Here is a 21,978-nt window from a genome sequence, read left to right as displayed (position 1 = left end):
TTTCTGTTGTTCCAATTTATCTGTGTGTGTTTATTCTATTACCTTTTGTCATTCGTGGAGTACCAGTGATGCATGGTGTCAGTCCCACGCACTCACTGGCACGTTCTCTTTGAGAACCTTGATGTGCATGTCGATAGCTGGGTGGTTAGAGCATTTTAAGATTAATACGAAAAAGAGCATTTTACTTGATTGCCATAGTCATCTAACAGCAGCAATGAAAATAATAGGCATTATTTTCTATGGGAATGCATTTTGTAACAGATGTGCAGGACGCCGAGGCCACACAGACGTGTACGATGTGGTCCCAACCTTGCGTTATCTACCTGTAGAGAGAGTCTTACACTGAAGCTTATAACAGAATCCATCGTTCAGTCTGGAAGTGAGAAATCACCTGGTCAGACGTTCTCATTTTGCAGACAAGGAACAGAAGCCTGCAGTTGGTGAATGGAAAGCCCATGTTAATAGAGTAGGTAGGCGGCAGGGTCCTGGCCATAATATTGTCCCTTAATTCCCAGTGTCTAGGTCACGGTGGTATATAGCATGTGGCACATGAAGTCCACAGATAGTACATACTGCAGGCTTTCTGGAAAAGGCACATGATTCATACATTGTTCTTGGTTTATTTTAGTTTGAAAAAATGGAATAAAATAATTTAAAAAAAGAAAGTTGCAAGATCCAAGGAACAGGGAGATCTAAATGTGTGTCTTCCTACTGTTTAGTACCTCAAGCGTTGAAGAATTTTAGCAACAGCCTGCATTTTTTATACAAACCCAGGAGGGCCAACTTCGAATTACACTTATATGTTGTATTTTTAAAACTGAAGTGCTTAATGAACTAAACATTAGATATTTTGCTTTGACTAAATTGTTCTATTTTTTTTTCCTTGCCAATGTGCTTTAAGTGCATCTCGATTTTCCTATACTGAGTGCCCTGATTTTTGATTTGATCCTGATGGTACAAAAATATGTACGGGTACAAAAATATGCAATGTCTACCTGAGAATGTAGGACAGTTGCTATCGTCATACACTTAGGAAAATTTTGGAGATGTCTATTTCAACTGCCTCATTTTACTGATTCATAATTTTTTTTTTTTAGGTGAGGCAACCCTTGGTTGACTTCACAGATTGCAAGGACCTTGTCAGCTTACCATCTCTTATTTCTTTATTTTTCACGCCTATAGTACCTGGTCTTCCTAGGTGGTCTCCCGTCCGAGTACTAACCAGGCTCGACCCTGCTTAGCTTCTGAGATCAGATGAGATCGGGCTTGTTTATGGTAGCATGGCCTAGACCTGATTCATAAATTTGAGCCGAGAAAGTAAGTAACTGGTAGTTCCTACAGAAAGGCATGTCAGGCCTGGCACTAATACCCCAGAGTCTCTTGACTTCTAATCTTCTGGCCTCTTATTCATTATTCATACTACATTCTTTTTGATGACACTTTCCAAAATTATTACAGGTGTGATTTAACAGAAACTTGATATTTTGAGAGGAGATGTGGATTAATGGTAAAGAAATCTCTGAAAAATAAGGGGTACTGGGCTGACAAAAATTAAAAGGCATTAGCTTTCCTGATGGAATTTTTCTGCCTCCTGATACTATCCTTGGACTTTCTTCTGAAAACCATTCTCCATTTTCCTCAAAATGATGTCTGGCAGGACCCTGTCCCTTGAGCTTTGGTTTTCATCATGAATTAATCAGCCACACTCTGTACCATTTGGTCATCTCCACCAGCAGAGCTCCAAATCCTTGTGGCCTGAGAGTCTTCGATTTTAGACAGGGATGCAGTCCTCCAGGGTAGCATCGAAGTCTCAGCTGTGAGGACTCCAAGGGCACCAGAAACTGGGGATGAGTCGGAGGAGGGGCCGTGAGTACAAAACAAGGCCTGATTTCTGACATAAGTGGGGAGGCTTGCTGCTTTCATGCTAGGGAGTCGTCCTCAAGGAATCATAGGACCGAAACAGTCGGAAAGGAGTGTCAGCATGAGGAAAGGCACAGGAATGGAGATACATAGCAGAATGGTTTTATTAATTGGATTACATATCAGTTTGATAGCCTAGGGTTTTAGATAGGAGAGCGATGGGGAAAATAACAGGAAGAAGCTGGGTGATAGAGCTGTCGGTGGCAGGACATCTCGTTTATAGGTAATGTAGTACATACTGCAAGGATGGCTCAGACAGGCATAGTTCTGAATCTGGGCTCCATCCACAACCAACTGTGAGACTTTGGAGTCCAGTACTAAACTTGGCGATAATAGTACTTGCTTGCCTTAGTTAGAAATTGTGCGTGGCTGGTAGCAGCAAAGCTTAACACTAATGACTTACTAATGAGAAGTCTGGAGCTATGCACTCAAGGACTGACAATTTGGCAGTGTAATGTCATCAAGTGCCCTGGCTTCTTACACCAAGCACTCATCACTTCATATTTACCAGATGGCTTTTGGATACGTTCCCTTTGTGTTTACGTCCCAGGTGAGATAGGGAAGAAGGAGCAGAAATCAAATGCCGGCTGAATTAGCAACTCTCTCCTCTCCTTTAAGGAGGCTTTCATTGACGCTCAAACCACCAACTTTCTTTTGTATTTCATTGGCTAAAACTTAGGTATAAGGACACTGCGTCTACAAGGGAGAATAGCGAATGTAGTTTTTCAGCCAGATACATGGCTACCTTTAACAAAAGCAGGATTCTATTAGTAAGAATTAAGGGCAAATGAATAGTAGGCATGCAGAGAGAAGTCTGTCATACATGACCTTACATTGTTTGAGGATTAGGAAGAAAATTTCACCGTTTTAAATACTTGGCACATTCTAAAATGAGAAAGTTTGGAAGGAGGGATCGTTTTGGGGAAAAGTTGATGAATCTGCTTTTAGATATTTGAGCTTCAGTCGAAGATCTTGCAGCCATCCGGAGTAATTTACAAAATCTCAGGGAAAGGATGGAGGCTGGATGTGGAGGTTTCGAGCTGTCTGCATAATAAACAGATAGGGCAAAAGCTTTAACGGCTGTTGCTGCAAACATAAGCAAGTGATCTAATTGGTCACTCCTACATACGGTGAAAGAGGCCAAGTGTTTTAGGCTGTAATTTGCAGAAACTAGAGGGATCGTTGTGAGTCCACACACTGCTGACTGCATCAGAAGGTACATTGATGGTAATTCTGGTTCTTGATGAGAGAAACATCCGACCCTTTCCTTCCTGTTCAGCCTCTAATTGCCTTGGGCACTGGGCACTGCGTTTCTGGTCCCTAAGCCAGGGGATGCCGAGAGATGCTGCAGAGAGAGTGCTCCTCCAGGCTCCTTGAGGGCCTCTCTTTTCTTTTGGCTCATTCAGCCCTCCCTCCCAGATTCTAATTCAGAGAGATTTTGCACCTCTCAATAGAAAAAACGTTCCCACATTTTATTTCTCTTGGATTGTTTTTCTCAGTTAACCTTATACATTAGCTAATGCCTCCTATCTTTTGCACATCCAGAGGGGCTGGTAGAAAATAGAGAACCCCTTTAATACTGGGTGATTCCAAGTCCTTGTGATTAAGAAGCATAATAACCACAACTATCCTGGCCAGTGTGTTCATTACCTCTTGTTCTTGCTGGGGCCTGCCCTCTCCTCTCAAGCCACTGTCTCATTCTCTCCTTCCCTCCCCACATATATCCAGACTTCCCTCATCAGACTCTTGGATAGCAATGTGTTGTTTTCATCCCAAATATTTATTACAGGTTGATATTTTAAAACTACTTTTTGTATACTATGTTTCCTGAAATAGAATGTCACCTGCAGGTGCTCAAGAATAATCGCTGATTGCATGAATAGTGACAGGGAGACATGAAGTAAGAATGTCAGAATAATTTACAAGTTACCGAATATGTGTGTATGAACCTGTGCTATTTAGCGAGACCTGTGTGAGAATTATAGCTATCAAACACATAAGTGGATGCTACATGGTTTGTGATTTAGAAATTATTAATATTCGTATTATAGAAACGTTGGTGTCGATTGTTTTTCAAAACATATTGAGGCCTAGGTGATAACTGGATCCCCAAAAGATTAGAAAATTTTTTATGAGGTGAATAGAAGTTGGAGACATTTAACTTATTAAATGAATTTTCAAGTTTCATATCCTTTATTTTAAACCTGGAAACTTTGAAATGATTGATAATAGAGGCAAATGTTATAGTCACTGACTATAGTTCTGTGGGGAATTAAATGAACTACCTTAGATATATGTCAAGTTCAAGGCCTGTTTGCTTTGCTATAATCTACAAGTCTATTTGTTCCTGAATATGCAAACATTATCCTAGTGATTTGAAAAAAAGTTCAGGCTTTTAGTATTGACCTAATTGATGCATGAGTCATGGGTATTATGTTATAATCCTCTTGTCGAACGTAAATATCAATTCTATCACCAATGGATAAAATATATATGTCTATACATACATACATACATATATATATATATGTCTATTCCTTGCATACATATCATACATATGTGTATATATGTATATGTTTAATATATATATACACATACACATAAATGAACACATATATACACACATATATAAAGTTACATATACATTATGTTAACAATATGAAATATTGACATATAATGATTTGACTTGCAGCATTTCAGAGAAAAAAAAATGTAGCCTTTCTATGTAATTGAAACTTAAAGTCTATTTGTAACATTAAATAAAACCATCTCTTATTTTTAAGGCTGCCATGTGGAAAATGGAGTGCACACAGTAAGAATGGAAATATGTTTATAAAGGGTAAAATAATGCAAAACTAGGCTAAAGTGGTAGCAACTTGGACTAATAGTATTGAGAGCAGATGTTGAGAAATTATTTGCAGATGTAAGCAAGAAAATCAAATCAAGGACAAATTCCAGATTTTTATTTTGAGCCATCGAGTGACTGGTGGTGTCATTTACTTGGATGGGAAAGGTGGGAGGGGGAGGTGGTTTGGCGACTGTAGGAATTATAACATAGGTCTGGACATTTCAGTTCATGTTTTATAGCCACGTGGTGATATTAAGTAGGTGACCCAGTACATGCATAGTGGGCCAAGGAGATTGTATATAAATTTGGGAGCAATGAAAAATGTAGAAGGTATTTAAGGCATGGAACTGCATAGATTACCAAGGAAACGTGTTTATATAGAGAGGAGGATCCATGGGAGAGAGAGGTTTGGGGAGTTCAAGTGGTTCAAGAGATCACAAAGAGGAGGTTCGACTAGCCAAGGTGAGTGAAAACGAGCAGATAGTGAGGCAGGAAAAAAGCAGGGAAGGCGTGTATTAGTAAAGGCAAAAGGAGAATGTTTTGAGGAGGAGCGAGTGGTCAGTTGTACATCTGGGTGAGAGAGTTCGTAAGAACAGAGACATGAGCAATGAACGTGACAACGTGGAGGCTATCGATGAACTTGACACGAATGGAGGAAACTAGTTTTTTAAAGTAGAGAACGTATTTGTCTTTGGTTCTAATAAAGCTGTATAAGAGGAAAACCCTCTAACTCCAAGGAAAAACATTCCTGAGAAGGTCAGATCAGGTGAGATGGGCAGTTTCAGTGGACTGGTTCGATTTTGATTTGCGTAGACACTTAGCTATAGCAAGAGGATGGGAAGGAGAGCGTAGGAGGCATCTCAGCTGGGACTTGTTTCGCCTCTGGCATCCCATGGGGCACAGCTCTTACAGAGGGGAGTGAGTATGTGTGGTATTGCCATCACCATTTCCAAACTATTTGATTTTCTTTCCCCTTCAGAACTCTTAACTGCTCTGTAGAATACACCATCAGACGTTACTCAAAATCGTCCATGTTGCTGTCAACCACCAAACATGCAGTGAGCACGCCATTCATTGAGGATTTCATACCCAGATCATTTTGTTCTTTCCCACCATTATTCTTGGCATGGTAATTGATTCAGCTACACCCACGACCCATCAGACTTGTTGGTTTCAAATTTTTTTGGCTTCTCGAATCCAATGATCTGTTCTTCTGCCCCAGTTCAGTCCTGGGTTCTCATGAGCATGCCCTGGGCTTGTCAGCTCTCATACGTACACTACTGTTGAAAAGCTTCTTCGAGTATCATACTCTGTTCCCACCACCTCCCACTCTAGCAGTTCCGTGTCGTGACAAAGACCTACAACCTGTTGATGCTACTAGCATCTTCTCAGCATCTGCCGTTTATTTCCTCAGTTAGAGCATGGGCCTTCATTCTTACCAATCCTGCACATATGCCCCTGTCCTCCTAAACCCTCTCTCCTCTCATTGTCCACACTGGTTAAATCCGACCCTTAGCCTTTTATGCACCTTTAAATACACAGAGAAGAGTGAAGCAAGGCAGACAAATAGGATGACTGGTTTTACGTTAAATTAATGACTACAAACCTCAAAGGGGCAATCCACAATTCTTAGCTCTTCCATTATACTTTCCTGTGTGTGTGCGTGATGTCCATTCTAAAAAAAATTTACTTCTCTCTACTATTCAAAACACCTTCTCTCTGCTCTCTCAGCTGATAACCTTATATCGTATCTCATCGAGAATATAGAAGCCATAAAAAAAGTCCTCACATTCTCAGCACCAAAACATATTACTGCACAAAAACAGTACTTGTTAAACAATAATATGGTTTATTTTCTAATGTTTTCCTGATGCCTCCTCTTTTGTTTTCATGTTTCTTGCATTTTGTGATACAGCAGAGTAGACAAATCTATTTAATAGTTGAGAACTACTACGTAAACTTAAAATACTCGCTTAACCCAAATTGAGTGTGTATCTGTTTATCTGTTTGCTCTTTTATTTGTTTAATTTTTTTTTTAACGAGAGCTATTATTTCACCCAAATAGAAAAACTATGAGTGGACCCTTAAGATAGTCATTTAAGAGGGGAAAGTGAATTTCTTTATGGAATAAGTAATTATATGGAGTAGAAGAATACAAGTATAGCAGTGGTATTTTACTAAAGTTTGGATAGTGGGTATTTCGTGAACATTTTTAATACACCAAAATAGCCATGCGATTTTGACACGTATCTAAAGAACCCAATTCAAGATCCCTGAGTGAGGGATGCACACACACAAAAAAAGGGATAAGATCAGGCTTGTATTATTAAGATAGATGTGAATGGGCAAGATGTCTACCTGTGTTTCATTTTTGAGGGACCTATAACCATGGCCAGGGCTACTAAAGCGATTATAAACGGTTTTTAGAAGCTAAAATAATAATAAAAATGAATTATTTGAAGTTTATAATGGTATATTCAAAGCTGCTGTGAAGCTAACTATACAAAGGTGTTTATTTTGTACTGCCTGACAGAAAAGCAAAGAGATTACTGACAAGCAGGCTAAGAACCAACTATAACACTGGAGAAGTTCTAAACTAAGCATTCCGTTATGTTACTCATATGACAGATCGTGGAGTCAACAGGATTTGGTGATTGGTTATGCAATTAATGAAATAAATTTAGCAAATTATAATCAAAAATGAAGGGTTTTTTTTAATGTTCAATTAGGTATTCAATCGACAGAAACACAGACTTGGAGAGATACTTCAATATTGATGCCAACAGTGGAGTTATTACAACTGCCAAATCTTTGGATCGGGAGACAAATGCTGTTCATAATATCACAGTCCTTGCAATGGAGAGCCGTAAGTTGTAGGTTTAAAATTAAATTGGGATGGATGCCATTGAGAGCGGAAAATGGGTCGTCAGAAAGTTATCATTTCAACTGGAATTATATTAGGTGATTTTTTCAATTGAACAGAATCCTGAACGTTAAGTCGTGAAACATTAGTATTTATTAATTTTATACTTATACGAAGTTAAGGAAAAGAAAAGACTATAATATAATGGGCCCGAATTACCTTCAGAGAGCTTCTTGTTGTGTGGTCATATTTCACATGATGCCTTTATGCTGATATGAAATTGGTTGAATAGTTTACAAAAATTAGTAAGTTGATCTCTAACCAAGATGCCCAGATTGGCATATTCTGATATCGAACACATTTTAGTCTCTGATAAGAAAACTTTGAAAGAACGATGCATAATTATAATGTATTGTGTCATATGTATATTATATTCATATATATTCACATATGTAACATATATATTGTATATGTATATTCATAGACATAACTCTAGTATCAAAGAATATTGAAATGCATGGGTTTTTGGTCATTCTTTCAACAATTTTCTTATCAGGGACTAAAAAAAGCATACACTGTCTAGATCCAGATATGTGACATTTGGATCAAATTTTTCTATACTTCCCTTTAAAGTCCACAGTGTTATGATTCTAGATTTTGAGGACTGGCCATTTTCCTTATTAGACTCATGCTTTGGATAGCCAAACATTCTTGGTTGATTCTAATTTTTAATATGTTTCCTGAAAAATAGGAAACTCGCATTAAAGAGTTTGAGTAAAAGGCAGTGGAATAACAGCTTTACTCTGAGAATAAATGATAAAACCTTTTCCTCTTGATTAGAGAATCCATCTCAAGTAGGCAGAGGCTACGTGGCCATCACTATCCTGGACATCAACGATAATGCCCCTGAGTTCGCGATGGACTATGAGACCACCGTCTGCGAGAATGCCCAGCCAGGGCAGGTAAGAAGCTCCCAAACACCATGCTTCTAGTTTGTGATTCTTTCAAAAGAACCAGCAACCATTGCCTTTGAAATACTGCCAGCTTTAAGATGAAATAGCATCAGCATGTTTCAGCAAAAGTAACACTTTGATGTGTAGCATAAACTAATATTAAAGGCACTTTCAAATGCTGGTTTAATTGGGATGATGAAAACCCCTCAGGAAGAAAGGTAAACATTGTAAAAGCCGTGATGAACCTTAAGGGCTTACCCTCTGTTAAGGAGGCACGTAGCACCTTGAGCTTGACAGGGCTGCTTCCCACCTCAGAGCAGGGCTGCAGCGCCTTGAAGTTGAGAGTCAAGTGCAGTTTAATCTCTGTGTGGCCTGTGCTACTCATCCGTATTGTTCATTGCCTTGTGATCTTTACCAGGATGGAAGCGGTACAGCTTATTTCTGAGGTTCACAAAGGTAAACTCAGACGTGAATTCTGAAAAGGACACGATTTGTTTCTCAAAGCCCTTTTTAGATTGGGTTCATATTAGGACATCGGCTCCTTCCCCCAGCTCACTCAGGTAGATGGTACTTCTTACAAGGAGTAAAGCCTCTGTCCTGCCTCGGGAAACTCAGCAGAGCATGCCGACGTGCCCTCGTGATTCTCGTCCTCTGTCCCTAGGTTATCCAGAAAATCAGCGCCGTGGACAAAGACGAGCCTTCCAGTGGACACCAGTTTTATTTCAGCCTAACTACTGACACCACGAATAACCACAACTTCTCACTGAAAGACAACAAAGGTAAGGTGTCATTACTGTCACTGGTGGAGGCAGCAGGTGCAGACTCTGAGGGAGCGCTTTGCTCACTCAGGGATGCCGATGACGGATTTTTCTTGATGTATCAGTAGAGACCTTAATTAAAGGGCAGTAAGCCCTTCGCACCATTTTTATCTGTGGATTTACTGTCATGAAGAAGCTGCTGCTACCTAAATATTTTAGGCCTAAATGAGGGCAGGGAAACCAGATCCATCTCTCTATGTCATTTCTCCCAGACATTTGCTTTCTAATTTGTTTATTATGCTCTTTATCTAAATTATCGAATTGGCTGAGGGTCACCTAAGTGCCTTAATCAGGACTGTCCTACATAGGTGTAACTTGAGACATCCAGAAAATGATTGAACTTCACACATTTCAACTAAATCAACTTTGGCTTTATGTTTTTAATGCTAACATCAGTTATTCTTTTATTTTAACCTAAAAAACAAAAGTAATGCATCCAAATAATATAAAATATACTCTTGATGCAAATAAAAAATAAGAAAGAAAAAAGAACTCCCTATCATCCCAAATCCCATCATTCTGCTTCAAAGGTAAATACTCATCAGTTTCCTAAGTGTCACGATAGAAACGTTTTTACAAATACCTGTAAGTAAACGGTTTTGCTTGGATGTACATATAGATATAGGTACAGATCTATATCTATGTATGATTATAGATATATAAACAGTATATAGACAATATAGGAACTTTTAAAGGAAGTTTGAGAACATTCTATGTATCGTGTAAATGTAAATTTATATATTCACATGGGTTTCCATTCAAGGTATTTATTTAGCAGGAGAGAGAGAGAGAGAAAGAGAAGTCTTTCCCAACAATATAGAAAATATAATTCTTTCAGTTTGAACGTGTGAATCAGGTTTTGGGGTGGGGAAATGTAGAAATAGAATCACTAGTCAGATACTGGCTTATCTAAAAAGACCTGCTCTTGAGATGGACACTATAAGTGCTTTTACCTGAAGCCACCACCTTCTTTAGTGCAGACAAGCCCCTTTGGCCTCAAAAATTCAATCCAAAAAGAATTGTTCCTGATTCCCTTCCCTGCTTAATGAGAACGCTATCGCGTGCCCCTAGCACTCCCCACGTGGGTAATCCCAGACCCTCTGGCTGACCCATAGTTGGCCAGGGTGGCATGTTCAGCAACTGTACTCATCTAGCACAAATTCAGAGAGGGGAATTTTCGATCTTCCTAAGAAGAGTATGAATATTTCCCCAATATGTCATCATCCAGTGCCACCATGATTGCTGGACAGCACGTGCACTAAAATGTCTGGATTTTCAGGACACAAATGAAAGACTTCCTTAGGTCCGGAGCTCCCTAACCTAGGCCTTGAAGGAAAACACGTAGGAGTAGGTAGAACGTCAGTTATTACGTTGGCTTTCATCTTAGGAAGCACGTGCGAACCCTGAAGAGTTTTATGATCTCTTTGCTGAACATAGAATTCTCTTGCACAGTAGGCATCTCAGCATGTGCTCCTCAGTATGGTGTGTGTGTGCGTGTGTTATTTGATGTCAGGCATGTTAGCTTACTAGTCAACAACTTTAAAAAGGCTGCATCGAATACCATCTGAATGGCTGGGAGGCAAAGACATAGACGTGTGTGTGGCGTGAACTGTATAGAAACGTACTCAAGAAAGCATCCCTCAATAACTCCGTGTGTAGTTTTTTTAAATAAATGGCTCTCAGATTCATACATTTTAAAATAAAAGATGTGTTTACATAAAAACCTATCAGACGAAATCTGAGAATCAAAGTTTTATTCCTTTTACGTTTTAATTGCAGATTATGTGTATTCTGCAGTCTCACGTGAGCTTGCTGTGTTGTGCTCTTTGAGACAGAATAGATTTCAGCTTTCCATTTCATTAGAAAATTGTTAATTCTTTTATGGCAACATTGGGTAAATATCTTGGAAAGGAAATCCGTATTAAAGCGCACTGGGTGAATCTCTGGTCCTGGTTTTCCTTCCTTTATTTTTATTAATTGCTGTAAATTTAAAGAATCACATAAATTCCTAATTAGCTAATTAAGACAAGTTAGCTAGATAAATTGCTAGCAAATAAAAAAATCTATTTTAGATAGAGAAATCATAGTTTTACGATGCAAACATTGATTATTATTAAAAGTTTCATAATTACTATAATTGTTAGATGAAATAAAATATTCAATATAAATGAACACAGATGACTCATTTTATCACTGACACGATGTTTATATACATGAGGTTTTGGTAATGATATATACCAATATGGATTTTTAAAAACTATACAATAATTACTCTCTTGAATAGCTAGCTATGCATACTCAATTCAAAGTAAGCAAGAGTGGTGTATTTCACTTGTTTTTATATTGGGCTTGGAATTTGTCAAAGAAAAGATGGATTGGAAATATTTATGCTATCTGATGATGCTCCCAAAATAATCACCTGTTGATTTTTATTATTTCTATAAGTATAGTTTGAAATTTAACGTAAGTAAACCGATGTGTCACGCGTAATTTTTACAAAGTTAATTTAAGTGCTGCATAGACATTTTCATAGTTTTACTTTATAACTGGTGATAAGCGTATAGCATGACAAATGTATTAAAATGAAGCAATATCTGGAAATATGGCTCTCTGTCAAAAACCAGTGACAAGCGGGACGAAGTTTGGCGGGACCGAGCCCATCAGAGATGGTATTACCCCTCGATTTCTACCTTCCCAGACAACACGGCCTCGGTCCTGACCCGGAGAAACGGCTTCCGGAGGCAGGAGCAGTCGGTGTACTACCTGCCCATCTTCATCGTGGACAGCGGCTCGCCTTCGCTCAGCAGCACCAACACGCTCACCATTCGCGTCTGTGACTGCGACGCGGACGGCGTGGCGCAGACCTGCAACGCGGAGGCCTACGTGCTGCCGGCGGGGCTCAGCACCGGCGCCCTGATCGCCATCCTGGCCTGCGTGCTCACCCTGCTGGGTAGGTGCTCCAGGGCCTCGCCCGTCGGGGCGGTCTCAGGAGCGGGGCGGGGCGCGACTTTCTCCTATCCTATCAGCAGTACCTTTTTGAGGACATGTGAAAAATATTCTATTCGATGCGTTTTTTGCTCACCGAGCAGCCCAAGGAGATGATGCACTTTCCGGTGGGACATCTAAAATATAACTCAAGGAAAATATCAGTTTTATTTTTAAAACAACAGTGAAGGCAAAAGGCTTATCTTTAAAACTGAATTTTTTTAAGGTTCTTTTTTTTTTTTTTTAATTTACCACATCTCATTCGTTGGCTGTAGAAAGTTCTCTGCAGGGGAGACATATTACGAAGAATGTTTTCTATGTCATGTTGATAATATGCTCATTTTAGAAATCGTTTTATATTCTACCTCTTTTCAGAAAAGGTTTAAGGTGGATTTTATAATTATTTGCAAATTTTAAAGGACTGCAGTTTCAGCAGTACAGAAGTCATAATTTCCAAGGAAGAGCTAACATATTTAACTGTCCTCTTCCATGATTATTATGTGCTGAAATTAGATTTATAACTCCTATTAGAATCACCATTTTATAAGAGATTATGCAACATCCTTTTAAAAATTGGGAGGCATCCAGCGTGGGCATCGGGCAATGGGTTTATTCCTTAGCTACTTCCCCCTTCACAGCGTAACTTCCTGCAGGAAGGACAGCAAGCATTCAGTATTGCATCTGACACTGCACCATGTGTCTGCTTGGGATGTACTATAATTTCTAAATCCACGTATAATGTAGTTTTGTCAAAGTAGAACTTAGTGATGGAAGTCATCGCCGTGTCGTGTTTAGAAACAGGATTTATGGGATTAGGTAAGCCTAGCGTTTGTTACTGCCCTGACATGCGCCTGTTCTTCACTAGGGGACCTTAATTTTTCTAAGTCTGGCTTCTCAATCTAGCAGGGAAAAATAATAGAACTAGACTTAATTCATGTGCCTACCATAAAGTGAACATGTCATAAATTTTAAGTGTTATTGATGAAGCAAGTTCTCAACCTATTAACCAAGCTAAGCCTTACTTACTAATATACTGTAAATGACCTCATAACAAATGGAAGTTATCGTCAATAACTTCAGAAAATCAAATAAATCTAAAAGAGAATAAAGTTTTTTTTTTCATATAGCTTCACATGGCAGAAATTCATTAGAAATGGGAAGTAATTCTCAATGAAAGCTTGATTAGAATGTGAGGCCTAGAATAAATTTTGGAGAAGATGAAACCATTGCAAAGTACTTTTTATTCCTCTACCGGGTTCCAAAATGTAATAGTAAAGATGTAAATTGCGTATTTGTTTTGTAATAGCTGAATAACCTAGATAAGAAGATATTTTCCTTAGTATTTAAAATGGCAGTGTCTTTAGCTCAAAAACGTGGTCAGAAAAAAATGAGGAGATAGGTAGACTCTGAACTTGACCAGTTCATCACAAAATAATTTAGATTACACTTTAAAGGGATAAGATTGTATTCCCCAGAATATATTCATACCCAACAGTTAATTAATGTTTGATTTTTTTTTGAAAGGTTATCTATCTAATGAAGCCTGCTTCATTTTCAGAGAATATTTTCACCTGTGACTTAGAGATTCATTGCAGTTTGTGTTGCTTGATGATTCTAATTAGTTAAGAATCATTAGCTAGCAGTTACTGAAAGTGAATTAGTTTTATAAGATTTCATTCTTGCATACGACATATATGTGAGAGTGTGTGTATACATGTATCATGGTGAGATGGTAGATTTGGGAGATTTTGTCAAAATTTAAGCATGACTAATCTTTTTGTTAAATTTGAACATTTTCTTTAAATAGACTCCAGATTAAGAATGCCTTTTCCACTTTTAAGGATCAGGTTTTTATGTCCTGCATTTTAGTCAGTTTTTTAAAGTTTCAGCAAGTCTACAAAAAATATGTCAAAACCGCTCCTGTCATACTAAAATACCGTTTGGAGCCTGGGCTCCTGCCTACAGCTCCCGTTTCCTGTAGGGCCTCTCCCACTAACCAGTGCGTTTTAAGGTTAGCGTGTTCAGAGGTGGGTCTGAGTCTTATTTCCTAAGTCTTTAGAAGCAGACCGTCAGGATTTTTCTTGCTCTTTTTTGTCCCGTCTCCTGTATTTACTATTATTATCGACTCTGGGTTTTCGTGATGGGCGTCGAGTGCCCACGGGGTGCTGCCGCGTGCACAGCCTGTGTGCAGCCTGATTCGTGGTGCACACACGACCCGTTCCTTACACCACCTCTGGCAGCGGTAGGACTCTCATTTCTAGACACTGAGTATCAGGATGTGTAACTCAAACCTCTTCAGGCCTCTGAGTAAATATCGCTAGAGAAGAGCGAGGCGAAGAGGTGGGAATGGGGAAGAACAACTTGAGAATCGAGTTCAGTTTCAGGATGACAGTTGAGAAGCATCTGGGCTTTAGGCTTCTCAGAAAAGAGTGCTTTACTACATGGCAGTGTGTGTTCTGGTGATGTGACAGGTGAGGCTACTCGTCACACAACAGAAGGGGCTGCCCCGACGCTCCCCGAACGCGGAATCGGTCCCGTGGTTTCCGAGGCTGGATTTGTGGCTCCGTCGGTCGCTGTGCTTCCAGCTTTATGGGTGAACTCCGGATTTCGCTCATGCTCAGTCTTACGTTCACCTCTTTAACTTCCTCGCACCTGGAATCTGAAATGAAGAGATGATCCCAGATTAGAAGATGAGGTTTCCTTTCTTTACAATGAGTACAACTCGAAGGGGACATTATCATCACATTCAAGGTTCCTGATAAAGTTGTCAGTCAGATGCCTCAATAATTATTTTTCATGCATAAAAATTTCACTCATATTTGGCAAGATACGCTTGTATTCTAACGCTTGAATAATGTATTTTGTCCCCAGCTCTAACACTGTGTTCATCATGCATTTTAATCAGTTGAATTATTGATATACAGTTATCTTTCGACCAGGATGAAAACACTTAAAAAATTCCGCGAATGACTGATACATTAAATTGTTACTTCAGTATACTTTTAGAGATAATCAGAGAAAGGATTTCAGTTGTTTTAAGATATGGTTTCAATATGAAATGTTGTAGATTTATTCAGAGGATAGCACAACTAGATTCCGTTGTATAGACAAAGAAGCTTTTATCCTGCTCACGAAAAGTGTCCCGGAATTTATCGTATCAAGTTTTGCCTTTTCCTCCAGTTGGACCTTTAGATCCACATAAGTGAAGTCCTGTAACATTCCCTCCACCTCTTGGCCCTTCAGGTTTCACGAGGCATCTGTGGGCACCGCTGCTTACTGCAGGGAGGCCAGCTAGACATGTAGCTGCCATGCATCTTTTCTCTTTTCTTCCCCGATCTACCAAATGCTGAACCATATTTTCTTTCCTGTGACTGTGGCCACTCGTGATTTTGTTCGACAGGAAAAAAAAAAAAAAAATTCCTGGTTATGTAAATGATAGTGAAAAATCTATCATCTATCAGATTGCTGAGAAAAAAAACGATAATGGTGTGTAAAAGACCGATCCCCATCACAGCATAGAATAGGACACGTTTGGCATAGCAGCCCTAGTGACCGTGCCGGGGGACAGCAGGGGCTAATGTGTGGTAGCAGATGTGATCCTTTCAGGGAAATGCGAGGCGTGGGAGAAAATGCATTACATTTAATGAGCTCATACTAAGTGCGAGACATTAGCTAAGTGCTTTACAAACATTGTATAATGTAATTCTAATAACACTTTCTACACAGGTATTACTAAGTAGTATTATTATGCTTGCTTTTTATATGAGAAAACTATAAATTAGAGAAAACATGGATCCAGTTATAGGATGTCAGCGCCAGGACCCAAACACAGACGAGACTGCCTTCCGGACACCCTTTCTAAGGTATTTTTCCCTATGTGTTTCTCGATTTGAAAGAGCTGTGTCTCCAGGACATGCCCATGGCCAGTGGGCACTGCAGCCCAGGTCTGCCACATTAGAGGCAGCGGTATCTTTGATCTGTTTCATACAGCGGCTTTACCACATCTTTGGGTAACTCCGATTTAAATTATCCTCCAATTACTCCCAGCCTTGAGAGAACACATTTAGAATCGTGTATGTTAAATTTGAAATGATACTTCGGTACAACAGAAATGTAATATACCAATTATCTTTGTGCATAAAGTGGGCAGTGTCTTTTCTCTCTGTCTTACTGGAGACTCATATGAAACCATTCTTACTCACATAATGGAGAGGAGCTTTGTGAATCTTGTTTAGGGGGAAAGGAGGGATAACTCCAGTTGTAAGGAAAGTTTTCTCTGTCTTGGGACATAGAGAGCAGTGTCTGCTTTGTGCAGCCCGCTGGCCAATCTCTGGTGAAGATCTGTTACTGGAGACCTGGGAGAACACAGCCATCGGTCTATGGGACTGACTGCTGACATCAGAAACCTGAATGGAATTAGCAAATATCGAACAATTTCCCTGCATTCCTGCCTCTTTCCTCTATTTAGTTCCTAATTATAGGGTGTTTTTTGTTTGTTTGTTTTTTGTTTTTTTGAGTAGACTCAGCCTTCACTTTTCTGTTTCATCCCCCATAGCCAATCAGTCCCCAAGTACTGTTAATTTTACTCTGTAGATGCTTCAGTCTATTCTGTCCCCCCTTGACGTTGCACCTGATTTGGTCCAGGGTCTGTCTTTGCCCTCCTCAATTATGGCAATTTCTCCAGTCTCCATCAGATCCAATCCATCAGTACCACGCAGTAAGCTTTTTAGAAGCAGACGGGATTGGGACACACTTCAGCTTAAAGTAAGATTTCCATGGCTCCCCGTTGCCTGCAGACTAAAATCACCCAATTTCTGTGACCTAGCTGCTCCCTCCCAGTTCCCCCACAGCGTGTTAGCCAAATCGCATGCATTGTTCTTTCCCAGACTCATTCCACTTTGTCCTGCCCGCTCGTACACGGTCTTGCTCTTTCTGCCTGAATATCCCTCCCCAGAATCCGCAAGTGATAACTCCCTTTTGTATTCAAAACTCACTTCCTTTGCTTCTGAGTCCAGGTTGGGTCTGGTGCCTGTGCGCCTCATGACAGCTTGTGTATAACAGTCCTGGAGCATTCTTCAGGGCTGATTTGCCTTTTTCATTAGTTTGTGTCTATCTCCTACAGGAGACGTCTGCTTTTGGAGGAAGGGCTTGAGCATTATTTTTTTTTTTCATTCAAGTATAGTTGACATGTCATATTATATTAGTTTCAGGTGTATCACAGTGATTCAACATTTATGTTCCTTATGAAATGATCACTGCAATAATTCTAGTAACCATATGTCACCATACAAAGTTATTACGGTAATAACGACTTTTTCCCCTACGCTGTACATTACATTCTTGTGTCTTTTTTTTTATATAAAAAGTTTGTACCATCTCCTGACCCCCTCCCCTCTGCCAGCCGTCATTTGTTTTCTGTATCTATGAGCCTGTTTCTGTTTTGTTTTTATTTAGATCCACATATAAATGAAATCATATGGTATTTGTCTTTCTCTGACTGACTTCACTTACATAAAACTCTCTGGGTCCATCCATGTCGTTGCCAATGGCAAGGTTATTTTTATGGCTGAGTAATATTCCAGAGTGTGTGTGTGCGCGCGTGCGTGCAAGTATCGTCATCTGTATCCATTCTTCTATCGATGGACACTGAGTTGCTTCCATCCCTTGCTCTTTGTAAACAGTGCTGCAGCGAACACAGAGATGCAGATAGCTTTTCAAACTAGTGTTTTCGTGTTCTTAAGACAAATACCCAGAAGTGGAATTATTGGATCGCGTGGTAGTTCTATTTGTAACATTCGGAGGAGCCTCCACACTGTTTTGCAAGGTGGCTGCAGCAGTCCGCGTTGTCACCAGCGGTGCATGAGGGGTGCCTTTCCCACTCGGCTTCTCCAGCACTCACTTGTTTGTGATAACAGCCATTCTGACAGGTGCCTCGTGATATCTCACTGTGGTTTGACTTGCATTTCCCTGATGATTAATGACGTTGAGCCTCTTTAAATATGCCCGCTGGCTATCTGAATGTCCTCTCTGCAGAGTGTCTGTTCAGATCCTCTGCCCATTTTTTTATTTGTATTTTTTTAATGTTAAGTTGTATTAGTTCTTTATATACTTTGGATATTAATCCCTTCATGGCTCTATCATTGGTAAATATCTTTTTCCATTTAGTGAGTTGTCGATTCGTTTTGTCTGTGGTTCCTTCACTATGCAAAATAGCTTCAGTTGGATATAATCCCAATGTCTATTTTGCCTTTGATGCCCTATCCTGAAGAGACAGTCAGAAAACAAATATATCGCTAATACTGATATCAAAGGGTTTACTGCCTATGGTTTTTCTAGAAGATTTATGGTTTTGTTTTTTACATTCAAGTCTTTAATCCATTTTGAGTTTATTTTTATATATGCTAGACGAATATGATTTGGCTTTGTTTTTGCATGTATCCGTCCAGTTTTCCCAGCCCCATTTATTGAAGAGACTGTCTTTTTCCCATTGCATATTCCTGCCTTCTTTGTCATTGATTAATTTATCATATAAGCATGGGTTAATTTCTGAGCTCTCTATTCTGTTCCATTGATCTGTGTGTCTGTGTTGATTACTATGGCTTTATAGTATAGTTTGAAATCTGGGAGCGTGATACCCCAGCTTGTTCTTCTTTCTCAAGGCTGCTCTAGCTATTTGGGTTTCATATAAATTTTACGATCACTTATTCTAGTTGTGTGAATAATGCCCTTGTTATTTTGATGGAGATTGCACTGAATCTGTAGATGCCTTTAGGATGGATGAACATTTGAACAATATCGATTCTTTCGATCCACGAGCATGATATATCCTCCTTAGTTAAGTATACTCCTCAGTATTTTATTTTTTGATGCAATTGTAAGTGGGATTATTAATTTCTCTTTCTGATAATTTATTGTTAGTATATAGAAATGGCACTGATTTTTATAGATTAATTTTGTATCCTGCAACTTTACTGAATTCATTTATTCTAATAGAGGGATCTTTAGGGTTTTCTATATAATGTCGTGTCATCTGTGAATCATGACAGTTTTACCTCTTCCTTTTCAATTATTTCTGGTATGATTGCTGCGGCTAGGACGTCCAATGCTAGGTTGAATAAACGTGGTGAGAGTAACACCCTTTGTCTCTCAGTCTGTTTTAAAGTCTACTTTGCCCGATGTATTGTTATCTCAGCCTTTTTTGTTTTCATTTCAGTCTGTGTGTCTTATCTGAAGTGAGTATCTTGTAGGCAGCGTATCCACTGGTCTTGTTTTTTTTTTAACTCATTCAGCCACCCTGTGTCTTTCGATTGGAGCATTAGTTTATTTCATTTAAAGCAACTATTGATAGGGATGTATGTTGCCATTTTTATTAATTGTTTTAAGGTTGTTTTATACTCCTTTTTTCTCTTGTCTTGCTTCTTGTGCATTTACAACTTTCTTCAGAGGTATGTTTGGATTCCTCTTTATGTTTTGTGCATCCATAATAGGTTTTTGGTTACCATGAGAGCCATATATAACGTTACGTTTGTAGCAGTCTTTTTTAAGTTGATAGTTGCTTAGACCTGAATGCATTCTAAAAGCACTACATTTTTTACTCACCCCCCACATTTATGTTTTTGACATCATACTTACATATTTCAAGTGTGTGTGTATATGTCCCCTATTTTATTATTATATATGTGATCTTACTACTTTTGGGTTAATCTTCATACTAGATGTATAATTGGTTGATCCACTACTTTCATTAAGTGTTGGCATTTATCAGTAATATTTTTCTTATATTTTCTTATTTTTAGTGTTGGCCTTTTCCTCTTAGGTCTCTTTAACAGTTCCTGTAATGCCAGTTTAGTGGTGATGAATTTTCGTTTTTTGCTGGTCTGGGAAACTTTTTCTCTCTTTCAATTATGAATGATAACCTCTCTAGGTAGAGCAAGGGTCCCCAACCCCCAGCCATGGATATTTACCAGTGATAGAGCCAAGAAGGGACCAGTATGGGTCCACAGCCTGTTGGGAACTGCAGGAGGTGAGCAGCGGGCAAGCGAGCAAAGCTTCATCTGTATCTGCAGCCGCTCCCCAGCACCAGCATCACCGCCTCAGCTCCACCTCGGCTCATCAGGCGTTAGATTCTCACAGGAGCACCAGTGCCTGGTGCCAGAAAGGCTATGGACCACTGGGTTGAAGATTCTTTCTTGTAGGTTTTCTCTTTCTTCTCTTTGAATATATTGGGCCATTCTCTCTGGCCTGCAAAGTTTCTGTTAAAAATGAAGCTGATTTTCTTACGGGGATTCCCTTTAACTAGAGTCTTTTTGTTGCTACTTTAACTTTTGGTATTTTAATTATGATGTTGCTTGGTGTGGGCCTCTTTGAGTTCATTTTGTTTGTGGCTCTCCTTACTTTCTGGACTTGGATGTCTGTTTCCTACAAGCAATCAAGGAAGATTTTACTCATTATTTCTTTAAATAGGTTTTCTGTCTCTCTTCTCCTCCTGGGACTTTAGGTTGCTGTCCCCAAGGAGTAGAGTCAGTTTGGAGGGGCTGTGTTTCCGGTCAAGGCTGGCTGTAAGGTGTGTAAGCTGTGGAGCTGCTTGGGTGGGGCTCTAGTGCATGCCAAAGCCATCACCAAGTATGTCAGATCTGGAGCATCTTGGGAGGGGCTTTGGCACAGGCCAAGGCTGGCTGCCACTGGTGCCAAGGTCAGGGCCACTTGGTAGTAGCTATGATGCCAGCCAAGGCTGGTCATCACTTGTACTGGGCTTAGAGCCATGTGGTAGTAGCTATGATGCAAGCTGAGTCTAGCTGCCACTCATTCAGGCTTGGGACTGCTGGGGGAAAAGGTTCCTTTGCAAGTTGAGGCAGGTCACCATGTTTGGCAAGTTTGGAGCCGTTTGGGATGAGTGGATTGGACTGGGCAGTATTTCAGGGGAATATTGAGGTGAGGTGAGCAGTGTTAGCCAGGTTAATGGAGAGTGACAGATTTGGTACTCGCCTGTACCAGGCCAGCCAGGGGCAAGGAGGGCACAACAAAGGAAGACAATTGCACCTGCCAGTACTTCTGTCTCCAGAGAGAGTTCGCACCAAGCCCTGCCCTTCCCATATGACCCAGGAGATGCTGGAGCAGGTGAGTCTGTGCACAAGCTTTTAAGAGCAGCGTCTCCCATTTCTCTCTCTGACTCAAACTGGTTTTCAATGCCAGACATGGTGAGGACTCCTTCCCACACATATGTCCTGGTGGGAGAGCCTGTATGAGGCTCAGACCCTTGGTCCCTCGGAAGGGACACCCAGGGCCTCCCATTTTTGAATCACCACACCGCAGGTTGGGGACAGGACCGTGTCCCTGCCCCTTCTGCTCAATATGGCTTCCTCTTTATATTGTTATAGATAGTTCTCAGTGACTGTTGCTCTATATTTAGGCGGTGTAATTTCGGTGTGTTCGTGGGAAGAGTTGAGCTCATCGTCTGCCTCCTCCATCATCTTGACCTGGTCCCCTGAGCATAGCTTTATCATTTATACATAGCACTTCATAAAATGCTGATTGGCTACATCGAAGGCATGCCATACCTGCATGCCGAATGAACTCGTGAATGACTTGAAT

The 21,978-nt window shown here is 39.9% G+C and overlaps 1 protein-coding gene across 2 annotated transcripts in view; it reads left to right on the top strand.

The window, feature by feature from the left end:
* Nucleotides 1–21,978, top strand: part of CDH7 (cadherin 7) — a 120,993-nt gene that overhangs the window by 82,304 nt on the left and 16,711 nt on the right. For both annotated transcript variants that reach the window (XM_039839981.1, XM_039839972.1), the window contains exons 8-11: nt 7,498–7,634; nt 8,472–8,593; nt 9,246–9,363; nt 12,101–12,352. In XM_039839981.1, coding sequence (XP_039695915.1) covers nt 7,498–7,634; nt 8,472–8,593; nt 9,246–9,363; nt 12,101–12,352 — 629 coding nt within the window. The remainder of the gene's footprint in view (nt 1–7,497; nt 7,635–8,471; nt 8,594–9,245; nt 9,364–12,100; nt 12,353–21,978) is intronic.

The sequence above is a fragment of the Pteropus medius genome, unplaced genomic scaffold, assembly GCF_902729225.1.
Source record: "Pteropus medius unplaced genomic scaffold, Ma_sr-lr_union100, whole genome shotgun sequence".
NCBI classification, from domain to species: domain Eukaryota; kingdom Metazoa; phylum Chordata; class Mammalia; order Chiroptera; family Pteropodidae; genus Pteropus; species Pteropus medius.
The sequence above is the reverse complement of the archived record's forward strand: the minus strand, read 5'-3'. Positions and strand labels throughout refer to the sequence as shown.